Here is a 24,929-nt window from a genome sequence, read left to right as displayed (position 1 = left end):
TATCCACCTGGCAAAGATCCTCTCTCCTCCAAACAGCCACCAAACAGCAAAACACAAAATACAGCTGAATTTCTCCTGTACTTTCTTCGCTTATGTGGTTTTAAACAACACTCACTTAACAGATTGTCACCATACATAATAATCATCATATCACTGAAAATCTTAATGAAGGTGCTATCTCCCTTACACTGCTCCAAGCTTTCAAAAACTGCAAAGTAAAACTGTAGTCTATAAATAAATATTCAGTCTAAATGCTTTCTAGTCATATGGACACCATATTTAATAGTGAAACTTTATTTGAAAGCTAATCAATAAAGTACCTGCTATCCAGTGATTTATGTCAAGTAATCACAAGAGAAGAGCCGTTTGTAGTAGTAGTTGGTTAGAATCTTTTCTCCCAAATGGAATTCAATTAACACAAGGAAATAAATAAAGAGTTCAAATTAAAGGTTTATAGGGGCCAAGGAGACAATGAGTGCAGCCATCCAAGGCAGTAATTTGTTTCATAATGCTACCTTAGGTTGTAGTCTTTGAACACAGAAACACTTTGTATATTAAATGACTATCTTTCCCTTCCACAAAGATAACTATGCTTCTAAAGATATGACCCTCTAAAAAGTAGGGGAAAATCCTTTCATTTTCCATGTCTGATGGAGACAGGAATGTAAGAAATACTTCCATTTCCTCAATTAGAAGAAATGTGAACATAAAAAAGAAAACATAAATCCAATACCAAATGGTAAATGGCACTGGGGAGAGGTGGGACTGAGCATAGAACTCTGTCCTGTCTAAAATGGTGGCGGCTGTTTACTCTCCTTCAATACCATCCACTAGATATAACGCCAGCCACATCATTGTAAATTGTATAGTAACTAAAAATTTTTTAAGTGAAGAAACCAGTCACAAATACTGTATGATTTCACTTATTTGAGGGATCGGCAGACAAATGTATAGAGACAGAAAGTAGAATGGGGGTTGCCTGTGACTGGGGAGAGGGGGAATGCAGAGCTGTTTAACAGGTATGAAGTTTCATATTTCTATTATTTTGTTTGTTTATGTATTTATGTATTTATTTATTTAGACCAAGAGCACACAGGGGAGGGGCAGAAAGAGACCAAGAGAGAGAATCCCAAGCAGGCTCTGCACTGTCAGCACAGAGCCCAATGCAGGGCTCAATCTTACGAACCTTGAGATCATGACCTGAGCCAAAATCAAGAGTCTGACGTTTAACTGACTGGGTCACCCAGGCACCCCATGGAGTTTCATACTTCTAAAATGAAAAGAGTTCTGGAGATGGATGGTGGAGATGGTTGCACAATAATATGAATGTACTGAACCGTACAATTAAAAAATGGTTAAGGCATGGCACTTGGCTGGTTCCGTCAGTAAAACACGCAACTCGTGATCTCAGGGCCAGGAGTTAGAGAGCCCCACAATGGGCACAGAGATTACTTTAAAAGAATAGTTAAGGGGCACCTGGGTGGCTAAATTGGTTAAGCGTCAGATTTCAGCTCAGGTCATGATCTCACAGTTGATGGGTTCGAGCCCCGCATAGGGCTCTGTGCTGACAGCTCAGAGCCTGGAGCCTGCTTGGGATTATGTGTCTTCCTCGCTCTCTGCCCCTCCTCCGCTCGCACTCTGTCTCTCTCTGTCTCTCAAAAATAAATAAAAATGTTAAACAAATTTTTAAAAATAAATACTAGTTAAGATAAAAATAAACTTTATGGTAAACTTTATGTCATGTATATGTTATCAAAATTTTTCAAAACTTTTTCAAATAAAAAAGGAAATGGGTAAAATTAATTTTAATAATTATTTGAACCCAATATTATCATTACAATATATAATCAAGATAAAAAATATTAATGACTTCTTCCTTGCCAATTTGTATGCCTTTTCTTTTTGTTGTCTAATCGCTGAAATAGTTTACATTCTTTTTTTTCAGACTAAGTTTTTTTTCAAACTCCCAGGTGTATTTTACCTGCACTGCACACCTTGATTCAGACGCACCACATTTCAAGTGCTCAGAAGCCACACTAGTGTGGCTACTGGCAATGCTACTGGAACAGCTCAGTTCCAGTTGACAGGTGACATGAAGGAATGTGGCCAGAAACCTGGATTTTACTAAGAAATACCACGCAATGTTAAATGTTAACACAACCAATTCATTTCTTTTTAAATTATGTAAGGAGTATTTGTATGGAGGGATAATTTTTATAAATCTTAAGTGTACTATTTGAAGAGTTCTGACAAACACATACATTAAGCACATAACACCCAAATTAAGATAGGACATTTCCATCATACAGAATTTTCCTTCCCATCCATTTCTAGTTAATCCCCTCTCCTTGTCCCACTCTGCAACCCCTGTTCTAATCTCTAAATCCACAGACTACCTTCGCCATTACAGAACTCCACATAATGGAATCATTCAGTAATAATCCTTGAGACTTAGATTCCTTCACAACATTTTGTAAGAATCATCCAATGTAATGTATGTAGACAGAGCTTATTCTTTTTCATTGCTATGGAGTAATCCATTTTTATGAACATATTGAAATTTTTAAAATCCATCTAGGCTGTTTCCAGTTTCGGGCCATTATGAATATAAATGTTACATTCTTATAAATGGCTTTTGATGAACATGAATTCATTTATCTTGGGGATAAACCTATGAGTTGTATATTCCATGAGTTAAGAATGGGTTTTACATTTTTTAATGAAAAACATCAAAAGAAAAATAGGGTGCCTGGGTGGCGCAGTCGGTTAAGCGTCCAACTTCGGCTCAGGTCACGATGTCACAGTTTGTGAGTTCAAACCCTACATCAGGCTCACTGTTGATGGTGCAGAGCCTGCTTGGTATTCTCTCCCTCTCCCTGTCTGTGTCCCTTCTGTGTGTGTGCTCTCTCTCCCTCTCAAGATAAATAAACTTAAAAAAAAAAAAGAAAATAAAAATAGCTTGTGATGTGAAAATTATATGAAATTCAAATTTGTGTCCATAAATAAAGATTTATAGGAACACAGCCATTCTTGTTTGTTTACATAGTGTCCATATCCGCTTTCGTAGTTCAAGGGCAGAGTCTGTAGTGAATATAATCAAGATAATCAAGTTGCAGCAAAGGCCATATGATTCACAGAGTCTAAAATATCCACCACCTAGCCCTTTACAGGAGAAGTTTGATCCTAGTCTTACACAATGCCTACAGTTAAAGTAAAATGTAGTCTTACTAAAACAATAAAGTTTCATTTAATGGAAAAATACTTTACACTGCTTGCATATTTAAATTTTAAATAATTTCTCTTAAATTAAAATTTTAATTTCTCAGTCAACACTAACCAGATTTCAAGTCCTCAACAGCCAGCCAAATGTGGCTAACAAGTACTATATTAACACAGTTTCGACGCTTTTCCAAAATTTTAACATTACCTGATTTTATGCTCGCAACAACCCTGTAAGGCAGGTACTATTGGGACACCCCTTCCCCAGGTGAGCCACGTGAAGCTCAAAGAGGTTAGGAGGGCACCACTTTGTATGAGGGCACAAAAAGAAAAAGTGATGGTCCAACCATTCAAAATCCAGCAGTCTATTGCTGTGACCCACACTCAGCCACTAGGCTCTACTGTCATGCTAAAAATCAAAACGTTCTTTCTATTGCAGGTTTGAACACTCAACATAAAACTGCACCATTTCGGAGCTGGAAAATGGTCTAGAGAAAACCTGCTGGAAAATCCACATCTCACAGGTGGAGAACTAAGCCCAGGAACGTCTCAGACATGCAGCAATATGGTGACAGGACCATGAGCATAACACTCCTGCCTGCAGGGGCTCCCTCCTCTTGTAATTTTTGGAGGGGTCATGGCGAATCAATTACATTTACTCATTATCAATGTCATCAAAGGGCATTTAATCAAAACAACCATCGTAGAATTGAGTACATTTCTGGGGCGCCTGGGTGGCGCAGTCGGTTAAGCGTCCGACTTCAGCCAGGTCACGATCTCGCGGTCCGGGAGTTCGAGCCCCGTGTCGGGCTCTGGGCTGATGGCTCAGAGCCTGGAGGCTGTTTCCGATTCTGTGTCTCCCTCTCTCTCTGCCCCTACCCCATTCATGCTCTGTCTCTCTCTGTCCCAAAAATAAATAAAAACGTTGAGAATTGAGTACATTTCATTTTATAAGTAACTCACTCTTTTGTCCTAATTCTTTCTCCTTTCCCTACAGACTGTGCCAGACTGCCACTAGATCAATAACCAGTCTGGGGAACACAGCCTAGAGGCTATGTGAGCCACATTATTGCACTATTAGCATTCGGAGACTCCCAGAGGGGCTGTAGAAAGAAATCACGGGGTCTGTCATCTTGGTTAAGAAAAAAAATTCCATCTTTATTCTCCCTACCCTAACCGAAAATTTGCATTTCTTTCAAGTATGAATGTAGGCAACAAAGCGCTGTAGTATCATTAGCAGCACCTGTAACTTTGCCACCCACCGAAATCAGGTATTTATATATCACATTACACTTGTTGTAGACATCTTCAAGTACTGTTTATGCCGCTCACAACTTTGAAAGTATGGTAGTTATTTAGGTCACTCTTAGGTCTCTTATTTAATACATTAATGAAGTAGTATGGATATTGCTATATAACATTCTTAAGTATCTTAGTTTTAATTTCAATATAATTGGTTTCCTTTGGACTCCTACGTCTTTGTATGTATTTAGAACATTATTCCAAGAAGGAATGTCAGGCTGCCAAAGGAGCCCATGACACAAAAGAGGTTACAAAACCTCCTCTAAAAAGCCCTACCTATACCTTCTCTCAGTCCTCACACCCCCCACGGCCAGTCCTCAGAAAGAAGGAAGGGACAGTCCCAGGGCAAGTGTCCACCATGTGGTTTCCTCATCAGGAATTCTCCAATGGTCCTCAATTTCACCCCCTGCTTCTCTCCTCCTAAATTATCCTAAGGTTTCACCACTTGTTTAACCGGCAAAATAGGGTGAGGCTACAGAGATGCCTAGTGCCAACATTTAAGGAGGTGCTCACTCTCAGGGTCATGTAAATGCAGAATCAGCACTTGTATGGCCCAGAGTGTGACTTTCCCCTTAAAGTTATGTGCCCTGGGTGCCCCTGGCCTCACTCCAACTCAGGTCCCATATAACCAAAACCATAAACACAGTTTAAGCAAAGCTCTTGAAAATGCTCTACTCGGTTTTCATTAGAACGTGCTCTCAACCCCAGCTCCACATAAGAATCACATGGGGGAGCTCTTAAAAATCCTCACGTTCAGGCTGCACTCCGGGGCTAATTAAATGAGAATTTCTGGAAGTGGCCCCAGGCACCTGTATTTTTTAGTTTGCACTTAAAGCTCTCCAGCAATTCTCAAGTGCAAACAAGGCTGGGAACCACGGCCTGAGAAAGAGGACTTCTTTAGAAATCCCTTAGGAGTTCTTGGGGCGCCTGGGTGGCGCAGTCGGTTAAGCGTCCGACTTCAGCCAGGTCACGATCTCGCGGTCCGTGAGTTCGAGCCCCGAGTCAGGCTCTGGGCTGATGGCTCAGAGCCTGGAGCCTGTTTCTGATTCTGTGTCTCCCTCTCTCTCTGCCCCTCCCCCCGTTCATGCTCTGTCTCTCTCTGTCTCAAAAATAAATAAACGTTAAAAAAAAAATTTAAAAAAAGAAATCCCTTAGGAGTTCTGGGTGAACCTGAAATCCAAATGTTTGAGATTAAAAAGTGACAGATGATTAACACTCGGTCCTCATTCATCAGCATTCATCTCTTCACTCATTCAACAAACATGCCTTGAGTGTCCACAGTGGTACACAGAGCAGGGGCTACCAGATCCTCCTCCCTTCCCTTTAGGTAAGCTTGCAGACTAGTGAGGAAGACAGAAATTAGACAAACCTATAAAGGAGTATTTACAAACTGATGAAAGTGCCATAAAGGAGCAGATGCTGAAAGTAAAGTAGGGAGGGGACAGTCACACAGAAGCATCATCTAACAGGATTAACCCATCCAAGGATTACCTAACTCCCTAGGGACATGTACTTTTGTTTTGACTTACTGTTTACTCTTCATTAGGCATCTTACAACACTGAAAGGATCGATATTAACTCATAGAAAACTGTTAGCTAACTAACCTTGTCTAATAGCAATGCAGGTGAATTTCATCCCAGAAGAGAGTCTAATAGCCAAGTCACAGTTTTATTGCTCTATAGGGCATTCATCAATTTTATATGTAATTTAGCAATCTTATTCCAGCATTCTTTCCTTCCAGGACTATAAATACTTCTGACTCTCCTGTATTTTCCTGAGCCAGTTTTACTCTATGCTGGTTCCTTCATTAATGAATTAATTTGACAGAACCTACTCTAGACAGGATGGTGGGGACAGTGCACAAATCCCGAAGGATGAAGAGGAAGAGCGAGCCATGGAAAAGAGAGGGGGAAAGAAACAGACTGTGGGGAATCCAAAACCTCGAGATAACATGGTCTTTCTTGCAACGGGAAAGAGATGGCCCAGAAATGGCTAGAAGGCCAGTGAGGCTGGGGGCAAGATGGAGAACACAAGGCGGGGCAGGTTTAAGATGAGGACGGAGAAGGAGGCAGAGACCAGATCACTCAGGGCCCTACAGATCAGTGTAGTGACTGAATTTAGTACGTACAATAAGCCAACCAGGGGAGGATTTCAAGGAGGAGGACAAAACGATCTGATGGATATTGTGATACTGCCTACTGCCATATAGGCAAAGAGGCTGGAATAGAGAAGAGAGGAGGCCAAGAAATCAATGACAAAACCACTGTGGTATCCAGGTGAGTGGCTGAAGGTGGCCCAGTCTAGTAGGATAGAGAGATGGAGGGAGAAGGCAATAAGACTGGAGCCACACTGCCAGGACTGCTGACAGATTACACTGTGGACCGAGGCAAAGGGTGGAATCAAGGATGACTTCTAGGCTCCTGGCTTGAGCAACTGTAGATGGTGGTGGCATTGACCAAAATGGGCAAGGCTACGGGTTAGAGGTTAACACACACATACACACAGACTCATGTAATTCATGAAGTAAGAATGGACTCACAACTCCCTGAGTGTCATGAGGCTACTACAGCCTTTCCGATCAGGTTCTCACAGAGCATCCTCTTTGGCCTTCAAGGTTTGTGTCATCAAACATTAAGCGAATGGATTTCAAGCAACAACTTGGAAAATTCTAAGTGGCAGCTCAAAGTTTGGCCTAATCTTGCCCTCATTCTTACTTAACATATGCTGGCTGTAAATAACATTTATTTAATAAATCTTTAAGTGAAGGAAGAAAATTCAAAATTAACTGAGTATAAACTGTCAGAGGCAAAAGGCAGCATCAGGATTTATAAGGTACAACTGAGAAAGCCTTACACTTAAGAAAAAGCGTTAATCCTTGACACATGTGATCATTTAGACACTCCTTCCCCCTCTCTCCTCCTAGGAAATTAAGCTGTAGATGTAGGCACAAATCCCATAAAAGACCAGTCTAACTTAAACAACAAAAGTGTCAGAAATTTATTCTTGTATACAAAAAGCAGCTTTAGCTTTTCCAGCAGATAAAAGTTGGAAGACACAACAATAAAGCTTAATGACCATTTACAGTGGAATGGAAATTTTCAGTGTCTACACAAGTCCAAATACAATGTGATGTGGCTCTAATCATAGCAAGTGACTTATAGCAGTGACTGCTCAGTCCTGTAGTCATAAATACCAAACTTGCCACTGAAATAACACTCCATCAAAAAACCTATTTTGGGGTGCCTGGGTGGCTCTTGATTTCAGCTCAGGTCATGATCCCAGGGTTGTAGGATCGAGGTCCAAGCTGGGCTCCATGCTGTGTAGAGCCTGCTAAAGATTCCCTCTGCCCCTCTCCCCACTCTCTCAAAAAAAATAAATGAGTAATGAATAAATAAAACAATTTTTTAAATCTATTTTAAGAAACCAAATTATGTAATACCAAGGGATGCCTTTTGGGGTCAGATTTTTTCCCCACTCAGAAAATACTCTGTGATTCCAGATTATAATCAGCACCTTAATAAAGAGAATAATCAAGAAGAGGCTACTATGCACAGTAATGAAGAGCACGGCAACTGGAGACTGAGATTCTGGCTCCAAACTCTACTAACCTGAAGTCTTTAGGCAAATTACTCAAGGCCCCCTAAACTTCAACTTCAGTAATCATCTGTAAGATGAGGGTAAAAAGAGTGCCGCAGTAGAGACTTCCAGTGTTCATCCACAGAAAGTTCTCTCCTTGCGGGTACAGGGGACAACTGCATCCCCCCCCCCCCCCCCCCCCCCAGTCTACCCTGCAGTTCAGTGGATCCACGTGACAAGTTCTGGCCAATGCACTGTGAGCAGCAGTAACATGAGTCACATCCAGGACAAAGCATTTAATTGCTAGGGTGAGAAACTATTTCTCTGTTGCTTACGGGGGCGGGGGCACAAGATCAAGCAGCCAGGATCACAGAGGCACCACATGGAGGGCAGCTGCCCTAGAGGGTCACCATGACCCACTGCAAAGCAGGAAGCGAACCTTCATTTTGTTAAGGCACGGGGATTCCAGCGGAATTGGTTTCACAGTTTCTCGTACAGAATGTAAACTAACACAAACACCTAATTTAGTGGGATGCTGGGAGGACTAAATGAGATGGTACCTGGAACGCACTAAACCTTTAAGAAAGATTAGCAGGATGATTGTGACTCTCTGATGGTTAGCGCAAAAGGACTTTGTTTCCCATAGTCAAGCCATCAGAATCTTCTCAGAATTGTTCTACAAGGTTCCTGAACTCACTTTTACGTTTACAAGGCTTCACAGGACACATGTGGACAGTGGAGTGGTTTTTATCTGAAAATGAGGAAAAGGCAAAAGTTCCTGCATGGCTATGTGAGCATATGGAAGTAACTTGTATCAGAGGACATCAGCATAACCCTGGAATAATCACCTTCTTCATAGGTACTTGTAAACCCAATAATGAGACAGTATAAATGATGCTAAGAGTCTGGGGCTTTGCTTTTTGTTTAAGTTGTGGAGAGTACTCAAACACTCAGTGGTTTGGGGGCAAGGATGGCAAGATAAGAAAATTTTAAACCAAAACTTTGAGAAGCTAAGTTCATTCTGCCAAAATTTTGGTAGCTCCATAGTACTTAATAATGATTAGAACGGTTATTTAGGAATTGGGGGATTAAAGGATGATGATGTATGGGGCGCCTAGGCGGCTCAATCTGTTGGGCGTCTGACTTCGGTTCAGGTCACGATCTTGTGGTTCATGGGTTTCAGCCCTGTGTCAGGCTCTGTGCTGACAGCTCGGAAACTGGAGCCTGCTTTGGATTCTGTGTCTCCCTCTCTCTCTGCCCCTCTCCTGCTCATGCTCTGTCGCTCTCAAAAATAAACAAACATTTAAAAAAAAATTTTTTTAAAGGATGATCATATACGATATGACTGGCAGGGACAGGAAAGAAAAAAGGGACAGTTCCATTCATACTCTCCCAGGTATTTGTGCCCTTGTCCCTAAAAGAACTTCAAATGACACTGCATATTCCTCAAGAGGAAAATTAAACTAAATGTTACTATTTTGCCACAGGCTCTAGAATTCCTGTCCTGATCTCTTTCTGCTAAAGAACAAAATCTATTTCAGCTTTAATTCAGTTAAAAGGAATGAATCTCAGGTCACTCTCTTATTTTTTTCCTAAAGAAACAAAAAGAAAGTAAGACACCCACTACATTTTCTTACTTCATTTAACAGACACCTTATTAGAAGCAAGGAGAAATTCCATAAATGCTTATACAACAGGCCTTAAGCCCACTAAAAATGGTTCTCATAAACAAGACACCTGTTGTGGACAATCAAACGTAAAAATGGGAGATACTTACCACATTTAATACTCTCTATCCGTACAGGAAGGCCAGACTGTGCTGCAGCAATCAATTTTAAGGCAATGTAAAACTGTGTTGGACCAAAATAACCAACCCGCTTTGCACCACACAGTTCTGTGATCTGAAAACAGACAAGAAAAACCAGGCTGAAAACCCCATTTCATAACAGGAAAATGAGACAAGATATATTATGAAATCCCAAGGATTTCACAGCATAGCTAACCAAAAACTCCCTGGAGAACCTATGTGTACACACTGGCTGGGGGTGGGGGGGTTCCTATAGTTCACAGGAAGATTTTCAGTTCGGATCATTAAATTCTACCTACTCATGATATTTCAGGACTCAGTGATTATTCCTCCTCTTTCAAAGAGAAAAAGAAAGGTAACAAAGGATGGCTGTTACTGTTCTTACAAAAGAGAGTGACTTGTTTCCAGGGGCAGGTACTAATGTCCAAAGTCTAGAAGAGCACTGGGGTGAAAAGAGAACACGTTAGTCATTACCACTACTTGTGGATTATCCCAGCTGATCAAAACTAAAAGTGAATTAATTATTCTTAAAGTTTTCAGGCAACAGGATTTCCTAAGCATTAAAATTACAATCAAGAGTGCTCAGAGAAACAAAAGAGAGGGGGCTATGAGCACAAATATCTTCAAGATCCTGCAATCTTTAATTTGCAGACCTTAAACTAACACATACCCTATTTGGTAGTTTAAAGATAACAAATATTCAGTAACTTTTTAAAGTTATTTCAAAGTAATAGATACTCAAAAACTCAAATAATAGTAAGTGGGGTGAAGATCTAAAAAGCACCCCCCACTTCCTATGGTCCAGAGGAAACCATTATACTCTTTTGGAAATGTTCTATGCATATATGTATATGTATGTATACATATGTACATATATATATGTATACATGTACGTATACGTGTATATACGTATGTATACATATATACGTGTATATACGTATGTATACATATATACGTGTATATACGTATGTATACATATATACGTGTATATACGTATGTATACATATATACGTGTATATACGTATGTATACATATATACGTGTATATACGTATGTATACATATATACGTGTATATACGTATGTATACATATATACGTGTATATACGTATGTATACATATATACGTGTATATACGTATGTATACATATATACGTGTATATACGTATGTATACATATATACGTGTATATACGTATGTATACATATATACGTGTATATACGTATGTATACATATATACGTGTATATACGTATGTATACATATATACGTGTATATACGTATGTATACATATATACGTGTATATACGTATGTATATATATGTACATATGTATATAAATGTTTGTATATATAGCACACACCCGTGTTTTCCTCTTGTGTATCCAATACTTGATACAAACAGAATACCACATACTATTAGCAACTTGTTTTTCATTTAGCATTATCCCTTGAAAATCTTTTCTATCAGCACAGTTAAAATCACATCCTTCTTTTAACAACTACATGATATTCTGCTATAAATATACACCGTGGTTTCTCTTTTTAGTTAGTCCTTATGGATGAGCTTTTAGATTTCCAAACTATAAACAGCCACTAATTAATCTTAAGAAAATTCCTATGAAAATTCAACTCGGATGTCAGCAAAAAATGGGGGTTATGAGGGCTTCCAAAAATTCTTTCTTCCATCAAAGCAGTGAGAAAACCGACGAAGAAAATGGACAGAACTCTGGAAATTAACCAAAGGCTTGCAGTTAGCCAGGGAGCATTTATTCAAGAAAAGCTGCTGGATTTCAGGAAGAACACTGGCGTTGTGGTATTTAACTGGCCTTACACCCATGCCCCCGCCCCAACTGCGGGCATTTGCACTGTGGTTGCAGGCATCCCAAGCCTGGAGTCACAGCAAGACAGCCTAGCAGCCACAGCAGGGGGCAGGACAGGGCTGGGCTTCTTGAAGGTACAGATTAGTGTTTTTCTTTCTCTCTCTTGGTCTTCCCTCCTTCTGATACTTCTAGTATTTCTCACAGCAGGTGGTCTACCTCTCCTAGCCCTAGACTAAGGAACTGGGGTTGGGGGAACAGAATCCTATCTTCTTGGCTGGACCCACCAGGAACAGAGCTTTCGGAGGAGAGGTGGGAAGCGGGTCGTGGCTCAAATACTGCAGATTCACTGTTCTTACCAAGATTTAGCAAATTTTCTTCAATGTTTCTCCATTTGCTGTATGTCCTCAGATCCATTTCCAAAGACTTCAAATGATTTTTTTTTTATTTTTTTTGTTACCAGCTAAAAGGTTGTTCCACTAGAGAGAGGGTCTGCTGTGCTTCTCCAGCTGCCATTCCAAAAGTCTCAATCCCCCCCCCAACCCCACCCCCACTCATTCTTAAATGTTAAAGCAATAGGATGTTATGGTAAGGAGAACAGCCCTTGGAGTAAATGAGTTGGTTGTGAATCCTGGCCCGGGGACCTAATTAGCTGTTTGCATAACCTAAAGCAAACTACTTAACTCTCACGCCTCGATATCCCCATAAGTGTAGTAAGTGTAAAGAGAAATAATGTGCTTACCTCATGAGAACTAAATTGGCAGTGCTGACAATAGTGTCCAATCAATCACAACTGTCTGATTTATGCATCTACTTGTCGTATTTTGTTCCCAGTCCGGCTGCATATTAGAATAACCTGAGGAGCTTTTGAAAAATACAGACAGCTAGGCCCTAGCCCCCCAAAGATTCTGCTTTACCTGGTCATTGGTGTGGCCCAGGCATGGGTATTTTTGCAAAGCTCTCAAGGTAATTCTAATGTGCAGCCAAGTTTGAGAATCACAGCTCTTTGAGTGCTCTCATTCTCTCTCCACGCTTCAGTTACCATCCAAACGATCACCAAATCACGTTCTCCAAACCTAACACCCCTCGCACTTTCCAAAACCCTAACACGGATACCCAATGCCATCTCAGACATACCATAAATAAGCCGCGCTCCTTTGCCCCTCTCCACTTATCCTGGCATCTGCTAACTAATCTTCTGGCAGCCCTCACCTCAGTTGCTGACGTCAGCTATTCCAAATCCTAATTCAGAAACTTCTATTCAGTGGTAACCATATCCAGTTGACCCTACCACCAACCCATGTCCCTAACCAACGCTATCTTCTCCTCTGCCACAGCCTTAACCCTTCCCAGTGTCCCATCTGGCTCTCGTGACAGATTTTTTTTAAATAGAATTCACAGACTTAACCATACAGGGACAGATTTAACTTTTTTCTAAATTTATCCCATTAGTTGGTGTTCTCGCAACAAAAGGAGCAGGCACTAATACGGAGAGAGGTGAAGAACCTGAGTGTGACTTTCAGGAAAAAGTTGAGTTTTCCTCAAGTGAACAAGTAGACATCATTACTAATTATCAGAATTTGTTTGTAGAAATATTGCTCTTTGAAACTTAAACTTTTTTGTACTACTTTGTATATTTAGCTTTTTACTGAAATATAATATTCATATAGAAAAGCATAACAGACACACAGAAAAGCATACCAATCCTAAGTGTATAGTGTATGGGGAGAGCAGCTTTCACAAATGGAACACAACTATGTAACTAGCACCCAGAATCAAGAAATAAAACATCACAAGCCTTGTAGAAGGCCCCCTTTGCGGCTCCTTTCAACTGCCACACACATGCCATTTTCCTAACTTCTAAATCCACAGATTATATAAAGTTCAGAAAAAGGCAAGACTAAACAGTCAAAGAGTATGTACCCTCGTGTCTGGCTTCTTTGTTCAATGTTGTTTGTGACAGTCTTCCAAGTGGTTGAGTGAAATTACGGTTCAGTCATTTTAGTTGCTATTCAACACTTGTGTGGCTATATCACAAATTATTGATCCTTCTGCCACTGGACATCTGGATGGCTTCCACTTTGGGTGTATTCTGAATCGTGCTGCTATAATATTCTTGCACATATCTTGTCAAGACATGTAGACTGGAATACATTGCTGTGAAATACATTTCTCTATAGGTTTCTAAGAGTGGTAATTGCTGGCTTACCAGATATGTGTTATGTTCAGCATTAGCAGGTATGGCCACACTGCTTCACGTCCTAGCCAACACGTGGTCTTTTTAGGCTTTTTCATTTTCACCATTCTAATGGGAGTGTAGTAGTATCTCGTTGTAGTTTTACTTTGCATTTTTTCTGAGAACTAGGAAGTTTATTATCACCTTTTTGTGGGATCATAGGTATTATGGTTCAGATACCAATTTCAAAATGTGGAGGGGGAGGTATCCCACACAGCACCAAGGAATTCTCCAGACACCCCCTGGGTGTCCTACAATTCAACTCAACTCTGACACGATTACCCAGAGTCAGCATCAGATTCCACAGATTAAGGGCTCAGTCCTATAAGACTACCCCTTGCTCCCCACCCCCCCCCCCCCGCCCCCGCCACCCACTTCAGACACTGAGTCAAAAGCCCAGGTTGTTACCAACTGGCTATTAATCAGATTCCCATGACCCCCTCCTCAGATTCAGTTAATTTGCTGAAGCAGTTCACCGAACTCAAAGAAACATTTTACTCAGTAGATTAACAGTTTATTATAAAAAGGATATAACCCAGAAACAGCCAAACAGAAGAAATGAATAGGGCAAGGCATGCGGAGGGTGCAGAGTTCCTATGATCCCTTGGAGCACTCCACTTTCCCCAAATCCCCCTGTGCTCACCAACCCAGAAAGTCTCCGAAGCCTGTCCTTTTCCAGTTTTTATGAAGGCTTCATTATATAAGCATGGGTGATTAAATCACTGACCACTGCAGATGGATTCAACCTCCAGCCCCCTCCCCACCTGGAGGTTTGTTGGGGGCAGGTATCAAAAGTTCCAAACCTCTAATCACAAAGCTGGCTCCCTAGGCGTCCACCCCCATCTTGGTTGCCTAAGGGCTTTCCCCAAAGTCACCTCATTAACATATCAAAAGACACGTTTACTATTCCAATCACAGGAAATTCCAAGGGTTTTAGGAGCTCTGCCTGGAACTGGGTTGAACACCAAATATATATTTGTTACTGTAAATCACAACATTACAACAAGCCCTGTGCATGTGACTCTCTACTAACATCAATGAAACAGGAAGATGTGTGTCTTGTTCGTCAGTTCATTCTCTGCCATATTGTCTATGCTTAATAAATAGAAGTGGAATAAATAAGTTTTCTGACCCATACCCCCCTCAGTTCATCTTCCAATTCTGCCGAGTCTTCCACAGTGTGTGCATATTCCCCCTTCTGCCAGCTGACAATACTGTTCTCATGCTGTAGGACCCATCAGCCTGGAATTCCACCCTCGTCAGGATAATATTCTATCTCCTCAGGGGCATTAAAGTCCCTTCACAACCTGGCCCTGAGCCATATCTCTAGTTTCCTCTCTGAACACAACGAATGGATGGATGGATGGATGCGCATGCACACGCGCACACACACACACTCTGTAGCTGCATTCCATTCCTCCCACTGTCACTGACAGATCTTGTACTTTTACGTCTCAGTATCTATGCACACGGTGCAGAAGGTGGTAAACTAAACAGCCTTAAAGCCAAAGTTGGCTTCCAACACAGAAAACTAATTAGTTTTATGACTTTGGGCAAAATCCTGAAACCTAATTTCCTCATATGTAAAACAGAGATATTGCCTCCCTCATAGGACTATTGTGAAGAAAAAAATGAAATAGTGTACTAAATGAACCTAATACAATGCTTAACCATATTCAATAACTGTTGGGTCCCATCCCTTTTACATGAAACAGGAACTTTTTTTAATGTTTATTTTTCAGAGAGAGAGCACGCGCGTGCGAGTGAGAGCGTGAGCAAGAGAGAGAGTGCGCAGGGAGTCCAATGCAGGGTTCAAACCCACAAACCGTGAGATGGGGACCTGAGCCAAAATCAAGAGTCAGCCCTTGGGCACCTGGGTGGCTCAGTCGGTTAAGCATCTGACTTTGGCTCAGGTCATGATCTCACGCTCTGTGAGTGTGAGCCCCGCCCCGCATTGGGCTCTGTGCTGAGAGCTCAGAGTAGGATTCTGTGTCTCCCTCTCTCTCTGCTCCTTCCCAGCTCACTTGCTCTAGCCCTCCCTGCCTCCCTCTCTCTCAAAAATAACATTAAAAAAATTAAAAAAAAAAAAAAGAGCACTTATCTGGCTGAGCCATCCAGCCACTGCACTGCCTCCATTCTTAAATGCCACTTCTCTGTAGCTCCTTCCCAAATCCCCAGGTATAGTTTATTTTCTCTGCGTATTCTGACTCTTCATCTATAAATGCCCATCACATGATATACTGTCTTGGATTTGCTTCCAAATAAAAGGGGGGATTGGAGTAAGTAGAGCATATGGGTGTAACAAGAAAGCCCCAAAGTTGACAGCTGTTGAAGTTGGGTGATGGGTTCATGGGGGTTCATTCTCCTACTCGGTACTTAATGTGTATGTTTGAAATCCTCCACATTCAAGCTTTTTCATGTCCATTTCAGCACTTATCATATTATAATTATCTGTTTCTCTCTGCCTCCCATTAAAATGTCTTCTCTCCAAAGGCAAGGGGTAACTTCCATTCAGCTCCTAGCACAAGGATAGGCATCCAAGTTCGGTCAAAAATTTCTCAATCAAGTGAATGAACCAAACGTCACAAATAAAAAGTAACTGAGTTGTACATCTCTTACTGTGAATAAATAAATTACACATCTTCAGGTACAGGCTTGTCTACACATGGGAAAAAACACCAACATCATCAATGTAGGTTCCAGCATCAATATAACTACCTTGCAGTATAATCCCTAAGAAATTATAATTCCTGACAGGTGAACAATTTAACAACTACTATTTCTGTCAGCATTAATTTATTATCAAGTTAACCTTCAGTTATTCCTTTGCCATAACTAATACACAGAATTGAAAAGCTCTTAACTAAAGGTAAATAAAACTGCTGGTAAACCTCCATATGGTCCTTTGAGACCAACACCCAAAATCTGACATTAGTCAACTGCTTTATTTGCCTTGGAAAGTGTCCTTTGGTCTCATGTACCATTATAATCACTGCTTTGTAACAAACGTGGAATATACAGACATAAGTGAGGTAAGCCCATCGAGGTCACTTTTCTTGCTCTTTGTACACCAACCCTCATGTCAAGAACTTTCTAAAATATTCAAGCCACAAGAAGATAAAGTAATTATAAGCCTTTGAAACTTATGTATAGACCCTTGTAAGCCTGAGACCTCTCAATTCAAAAAGGAGGTTAATTTTGTAAGTTTTGTTTGTCAAGGTTCAAGATGTTCTCAGTCTAAATTAAATTCTCCGTGAAAGCTCTAAATTGTGGGTAGAAACATTTTAACACAAACTGAAGGAAATAAGGCGGTGCTTTATCCCTGATACTCAATTAGCAGGAGATATTTTATATAATTGCTCCTCCAAACAGTCCAAGTTGCCAAGCACTTCTCAAAATAAAGAAAAAATACAAAGATTCCACTCTTCTTTTCAAGTCTAAACTCCAAATCCGTAACACTCTCAGCTGGATCCATCTCAGTTTACACGTTGTGCAAGTTTGTGACACAGAACAAGAACCTATGGACTAGTATTTGTTTTCTCAGGTGGAAGGCCAAAGATGGGGGGGGGAGGGGGGGAAGGAACGGATGAAATCAACTTCCTTACAGCTTACAGATGTACACTAAACTGTGGGGGTGCTGGATACGAATCAGAGAAATACACCATTTGGGAGGAACCTGGACAAAGTTCTGGAAGAAGATTGAAGGCCACTAAAATAGCTTACCTCCTACCTAATTCTGAAAGATTAAGTGACTGTGCTGAGTAATCAGTCCACACATGTTCCAGTTTGCCTGAAATAATACTTTCTTTCCTAGTTGAAATGTAATAAATTTTCAGAACTGTTCAAAGGTTGGAATAAGCTTCTCTCTTTCAAGTATTTTTAAAGACTTAAAAACCTTAGAAAGATTTAGAATTGTAAAAAGCCTTGTTGGGAGGGGTTGAAAGAATTCTGCAAAAGTACCAGTGGACCCTTATTTTCTATTCTTTCTCTGCTGTAGCTGCCAAGTTCAAATTCTTTGCTCACACATCAACTGCTTCAAGTCCTTCCCCTAGACTAGTGCAATTTCACACACCATCCTCCACACTCCCTCTATCATCTTATCAAAACAAGATCACCCCCCTTCTCAAAGGGACTTCCAGGGTTCCCCGCTTCTTTTCCTGTAAAACCATACTGCTGAGCATGGCTTTTGAGGCCTTCCCATCTGACCCAAACTACCTTTCCAACAACCCCATGTCTTTCTCCTCCCCACCCTGCATCTAAAGCTTCAGCCACTCCAGACACCAACCAGTCTCTCAACACATAAGAGCCATTCAGGCCTCTGGGCACCTGCTGTGCCCCCTGCCTGGACGCTGGAGGTCTCCCCCACTTCATTACCCACAAGGCTCATTCTTCAGAGCACCTCAGGACCAACCGTATGTTTGCAACCTTAATTCCATATGGCATGTTTTCTGCATTCCCATAACCCTTTTCACTAGCTTCTACCACATCACTAGTCTTGCAATATACCAAAATCTGTATTTTGGTCACTGTGTCCACTGTACCCCAATTCCTTCCCCTGCCTCCCAACTGCCCAACACAAGGCAACAGTGTATCTTTATCATTTGTACCCCCAGACTCATACTTTACAATGCTTGCTATTTCTCACTTGCTCAATGAATGTTTGCTAAATTCATTCATTTTCACAGCCTATAGTAGCAGAATTGCTCTTCTTTTTCTCATCTCATAATTACTTTTACAAGTGGCTGCTAAATTGGCTTTAGTCATCTCACACCATATAGCCATAAGAGTTCCTGCAGGAATATAAGAGGATATTAACTTGTCTGTGCTCAGGTAGGAAGGACTGGTTAGGATTAAAGCACAAGGAAAGGCCTCCACCAGGCTTTATCCTGGCCCTCAGAGCCCAGAACATGTCAGTAATGTTCCAGCCACTAGGTGCTCCATTGAACCACACTGCAGGCTTCTTCCTCCAAGCCTCCTGCTACTCAGCATGTGCCCAGGGGATGTCAGCCCCCATGTCACCCTCAAAAACAGAAATACTGACAACTAGGGGTGCCTGGGTGGCTCAGTTGGTTAGGCCTCCACTCTTAATTTCAGCTCAGGTCATGATCTCATGGCTCATGCGATCGAGCCCTCATCGGGCTCTGTGCTGACAGTGGGGAGCCTGTTTGGGATTCTCTCTCCCTCTGTCTCGGATCCTTCCCCGTTTGCATGCGTGTGCTTTCTCTCTCTCTCCCTCCCTCTCTCAAAATAAAAAAATAAACATTTTTAAAGAAATATAGAGGACTATTTGAAGGACATGCTTTCAAGTTGTTCCAGCTGAAGAGGCAGGTCAATTATCCTGAGTTTTCCTTTCCTGTCCATTTACACATTGGAAAAATCAAGAGGGACTTTCAGTGCAGAGGGACCTGGGTGAGCTGCCCAAGAAAATATGAACCCCCATATTTAATTACTCAACATCGGTACCATAGTACATGCTAAGGCAAACTACCACACTGTTAAAGAGAGGACATTCAGTGCTTAGGCATAATTTCAGACAGAAGAGCGCACTAATACCTGAAAGTAGCTAATAGTTTAAAATGTCCTGGGCATCTCCCCATTAAAAGCACTGTGCTCAGTGCCATGCTAGGAAGCAAGCAGCACTGAACAAAAATAACTTATTCTTTTCTCTCTCTCTCTCATTCCCTCCCTCCCCCACCCCTACTTTATTATTCACCTCCCCAAAACAGAGATATTCTCCTACACCATCCCACCATCATCACCATACCTCAGGAAATCAACATTATCCCACAGCATGTGGACCGTACTCACATTCCCTCAGCTGTCCTATAAATGGCCTATAGAACTGAACTTTCTCTTTTATAGCCAAGACTTACTGTTCTTGCATCACGTTTTTATATTATCTCTCCTTAATCTTTCCCTAATCTAGCACAATCCCCCTTGGTTACTCATGATACTGAATCCTTTCAAGAGTTCACAATGTTCCTGCAGAACGTTCCACATTGTATATTTGTCTGTTTCCTTGTGATAATATTCACATCAAACATTCCTGGCAAGACCACCACATAGGTGATACTGTGATACAGTAAGAGGTACACATCAGTGAGGAGCACGTCATGTCAGAACATCCCACCAATGATGGCCAAGCTTGGCCATTTGGTTAAGGTGGTGACAACCAGATCTCTCCATTGCAAAAACATGCTTTCACATAATACTTTCAGAATAAGTGAATATTCTATCCCTTGACAAACGCTTCTGAATCCATTAAATACTAAGTCTAAGTAAGTCTAGCTAACTTACATCAACGTCTACAGAACTGGAATCCTAATTCAAAATCCCAACACAACATGGGGAGGATATGTAGTCCATGTGGTTTGTGTCATTACCTCCAGTTTATGCACAAATAAACACCACAACTTAAGTGAGATGTTCAAGGTCACAAGTTCAGAGCCAATACTCAAACCTACACATACATGCATCCAAAGCTCATGGTCTTCCCATTACATCAGGGGTTGGAAAACTAATGTGCACAAGCCAAATCTGGACCATTGCCTGGTTTTGTATGGCTCATGAGCTGAGAATGGTTTTTACAGATGAACATTTGCAATCAATTTGATGATCAGAAAACACTAACTTTGGGGGTGCCTGGGTTGCTCAGTTGGATGTTCAGCTCAGGCCATGATCTCACAGTTTGAGTTCAAGCCCTGCATCAGGCTTTCTGCTGTCGGCGCAGAGCCCGCTTCGGATACTCTGCCTCCCTCTCTGCCCCTCCCCTGCTTGCTCTCTCTCAAAAATAAACAAACATTAAAAAAAAAAAAAGGAAACACTAACTTTGAATCTCATCAGGTAAAAGGTTATCCCCAAAACAAGAATCCCATGCCTCTTACTAGGAGACCTGTATTACCAAAGAAATTTTGTGGTGGGTTATTGTATTTTTAATTTTGTCAATAAAAAGTTTGTGGAAGTTTGTTTTGTCTCTTGTTATATAAATAAGTACCTAAATAATGTCCTCAATTTTGTCCCTTGGCCTACAAAGCCTAAAATATTTCCTACTAGGCCCTTTACAGTAGGGTTACCAACCCCTGCATATCAACACACTGCCTCCCTGAGCCATACTTTATATCCTTGCAGAAACCCTCAATAGCCATGCAGAAAAAGGGCATTTTCTTTAAATAACCAGCTACACTAAGTAAATGCCAGTTTAAAGATTGAACACTTCCATTACAAAAGAACACACATGTATTACACCCCATTTTCTACCCATTTATATACATTTGTTTAAAATTTTCAGGAGCTTTTAAATAAGGGCTTCCTACATCACTAAATACTTCCACAGCAACTGACTGGAGCACCTGGACACCAGCTTTCAGTTATAACAAAACCTATGCAATAACTAACACCCCAAAGTTAAGAGTCTGCCCTTTTTTTCAGCTTTGAGGTAAAACCAACAAAAGAGTCATATATTTAAAGTGTACAATGTGATTCTTCAATATACATACACACTGTGCAAAGATTCCCCCAGAGATCATTAACACACTCATCACGTGTTTACTTTTATGCGTGAGAACACTTATGTTCTACTCTCTCAGCAAATTTCCATTATACCATACAGCATTATGAACTATCGTCACCATGTTTTACATCAGATCCTCAGACCTCATTCATCTTATAACTGAAAATGTTTACCATTTTACCACCCTCTCCCCCTTACCTGCCCCAGGCCCTGACAACCACCATTCTATTCTGTTTCTAGGAGTTCAACATCCCCCACCGCCCCCCCACTCCAGCTTCCACATTTAAGTGATACCATGTAGTATTTGTCTCTCTCTGTCTGGATTATTTCATTTCTTTGCTTTTTATTTTTAAAGGGTAAAGGTATTATAAATCTTAATAACCATTCTTTAAAAATGTCCTTTATGCAGGGACACCTGGGTGGCTCGGTTGGTTGAGCATCCGGCTTCAGCTCAGATCATGATCTCATGGTCTGTGGGTTGAAGCTCCATGCCAGGGTCCACACTGACAGTACAGGGCCTGCTTGGGATTCTCTCTCTGCCCCTCCCCCATTCACACTCTCTCTCTAAAAAATAAAGAAACATTTAAAAAACTGTCCTTCTGCATTTGTGAACACATAATGATCCAAGTCCTCTAACATGGAAGCTCCTCCCAAGTTGCAAATCAATTTTGGAAGCTACATCATTGTTCAGATTCCCCAAGATGTCATTTGATTTAGGGCTAGAGAATCTATAATAAACTGTACACTGAATCCAGCCCAGATGCTAAAAACAGGCTATACTGGCAGAGGTGATGGCCCAGGCCTGGTGTGCCAGCATTCTTGGCCCAAGGCCCCAAATTCACCCCAGTAGTGGGGAAGACCCAACCTGCCACTCTCAGATGAAATCTGCACAGGGAAAAGACTCTGGGCAAAAAAATCAGGAACTTGTACATTGCTTGTGGAAACACAGGCTCGTATAACATCCAGAGACCATTTGGCAACATGCATAAGAATTATAATCAACTTTTTCACCTAGGAATTCTACTTCTGAATTTATATTCCATTTTACACAAGCAAAATGACTTATGTACAAGGTCATTCAATACATATTGTCTAAGATACAGATTGGAAAACACACACCTAGAGGTCCCTCATCTAAAATATTAATCAGGGACACCAGGGTGGCTCGTCGGCTAAGCGTCCAACTTCAGCTCGGGTCATGATCTCACAGTTTGTGGGTTCGAGCCCCACATCAGGCTCTGTGCTGACAGCTCAGAGCCTGGAGCCTGCTTCGAATTCTGTGTCTCCCTCTCACTCTGCCCCTCCCCCATTCACACTCTGTCTCTCACTCTCAAAAAATTAATAAAACATTTTAAAAAATTAAAAATAAAATATTAACCAACTATGGTTCAACCACACAATAGAATTCTAGGCAACTCTAATAGATATCTGTCATATCTGTGATTACCCATCATCCTTTGAAAACTTTTCTCTATTTGGAGAAATTTCTCCTATTACAAGTCTCACCTCCCAACTTGAAAGCTGAGGATTGCAAACATGTGACCAAGTCTCCACTGATCAGACATATGCACACATGACTACACTTTAGAAGTGAGAGATGTAAGGGAAGAGAGGCTGCTCAGAGCACCCGCCCTGCAGGTGGGGAGGTGCGGTAAAGGCAAAGCTGGTTCCTGGCTCAGGACAACAATGGAAGCACTTGCAGTGGACTCAAGTCCCTGCTCTCTGCTGCTTCGCAGGCAGGAGCCCGGGCAGCTTCCACTTAATACTAGTGAGATGCGTGTCTTGGGGCTGTTTCTGGAAAGTCAGATGCTGGCCTGTTCCTCCAGCCCTCCAAACAATTCTAAATTACCTAAAATCCTAATCCCTCTTTGGCTTAACTATCTAGAGTGGATTCAGCTGTCTGCCACCCCCACCCCTCCCCCCACCACACACACACAAAACACGAACTAAAAAAAGAATGAGGAAGCTCCTTATATACTGACATGGAAAGATCATCAGGTTAAACTGTTGAAACAAAAAAAGCAAGGTGCACAATAGTGGGTATAGTAGATTATTTTTTAAGGGGTTGACTGTGGATGCATTTACTTACATATTTATACACTACCTCTGGAAGTTGAAGCTAACAAACTTGGCTGCCAGCTGCCCTCAAGGGAAGGGAAGAGAATGGGTTGGCCAAGGCACAGAGACAGGGAAGAGTTTGCTGTATTTCCTATTATACTTTTTGAATTTTGAATCATGTACATTATCCACTTAAAATGAATTTAGAAAAGTCGTGAGGAGTAAGAGACAAAGCCTAACCCTATGTCAGCAGATTATAGACATACCCCAAAACCATTCCCCTCCCACCTGCTCTAAATGTAATTCCAAACCAAAGTACCCAGCCAGACAAAGCAGCAATGGTCCTCACTCACTGAGCCCAGATTTAACACCCAAAAACAGTACTCTCTCCTCTAAGTTGCCAATATAGAACAATGCAGCGGCTTGCTTTACAGAAACGAGTTATCTTTGCCAAAGGGAGCTCTAACAGGGTGACGCAGGGGAAGGCACCTGACCTCCCATGGTCTCAAGTCTCATCTACTGGAATGAAGCAGTTGACTACATAGGACACAAGGCTTTTTCTAGACGCAAAAATTCTATAAAAAGGAACTCTAGGGGTGCCTGGGTGGCTTAGTCGGTTAAGCGCCTGACTTCGGCTCAGGTCATGATCTCGCGGTTCATGAGTTCAAGGCCCACGTCGGGCCTGGAGCCTGCTTCAGATTCTGTCTCCATCTCTCTCTGCCCCTTAGCTACTCGGGCTCTGTCTCTCTCAAAAATAAATAAACATTTAAAAAAATTTTTTTAAAAAGGAACTCTATGGGTAAAAGCTAAAACTATAGTTAGAACCTTCCCCCCTGGTGTTTACCACTTGTACTTTGTATTACAGTTCTCAGTATACCTGCTACATCCCCCCTACAATGCCCAAGTCTCTTAAGGGTAAGTCCAGAATGTTTAAAATCATCCTTGCATTCCCCACAGCATCCATCCCATTGATTTCCCACTAAGAAGGCTTATGGAATAAATTAAATACATCTACTGAGTTTTAACTCTTCACTGCACTGAGAGATCCCCTACAAATGTTGTTTTGTACCACTGACTTGTGCCTTATATGAATACATCAACCTATTCAGATTTTTTTTTCAGATTTAAAGGACCACATATATCACCTGATCCCAAGATAGCAAGCACCTCAGGCGAGTTCAGGTAAATCATTGTGTAATCACCTGATTCCAAGCAAACAAAGCCAAAGAGAAATAGATACAACATATCCTCCCAGAACTTTGCATTTACTCAGTTTCTTGTTTGTTTTTGCAGAAAAGGGATCACTTTTGAATTAAAACGAAAAACTATGTTGAGTCACACATGAAACTAAAATGGTTCGTAAAGACAAGAACTAAAGAAATTCTACACTCAAGCTACCTGCTTTGGCTT

At 41.3% G+C, this 24,929-nt stretch overlaps 1 protein-coding gene across 3 annotated transcripts in view; it reads right to left on the bottom strand.

Moving 5' to 3' along the window:
* REPS2 (RALBP1 associated Eps domain containing 2) overlaps positions 1-24,929 on the bottom strand; it is a 221,737-nt gene that overhangs the window by 155,171 nt on the left and 41,637 nt on the right. For all 3 annotated transcript variants that reach the window (XM_030304954.1, XM_030304955.1, XM_030304956.1), the window contains exon 2: positions 9,876-9,999. In XM_030304954.1, coding sequence (XP_030160814.1) covers positions 9,876-9,999 — 124 coding nt within the window. The remainder of the gene's footprint in view (positions 1-9,875; positions 10,000-24,929) is intronic.

This window comes from Lynx canadensis, chromosome X, assembly GCF_007474595.2.
Source record: "Lynx canadensis isolate LIC74 chromosome X, mLynCan4.pri.v2, whole genome shotgun sequence".
Lineage (NCBI taxonomy): Eukaryota > Metazoa > Chordata > Mammalia > Carnivora > Felidae > Lynx > Lynx canadensis.
This window is presented reverse-complemented; position numbering and strand designations above follow the sequence as displayed.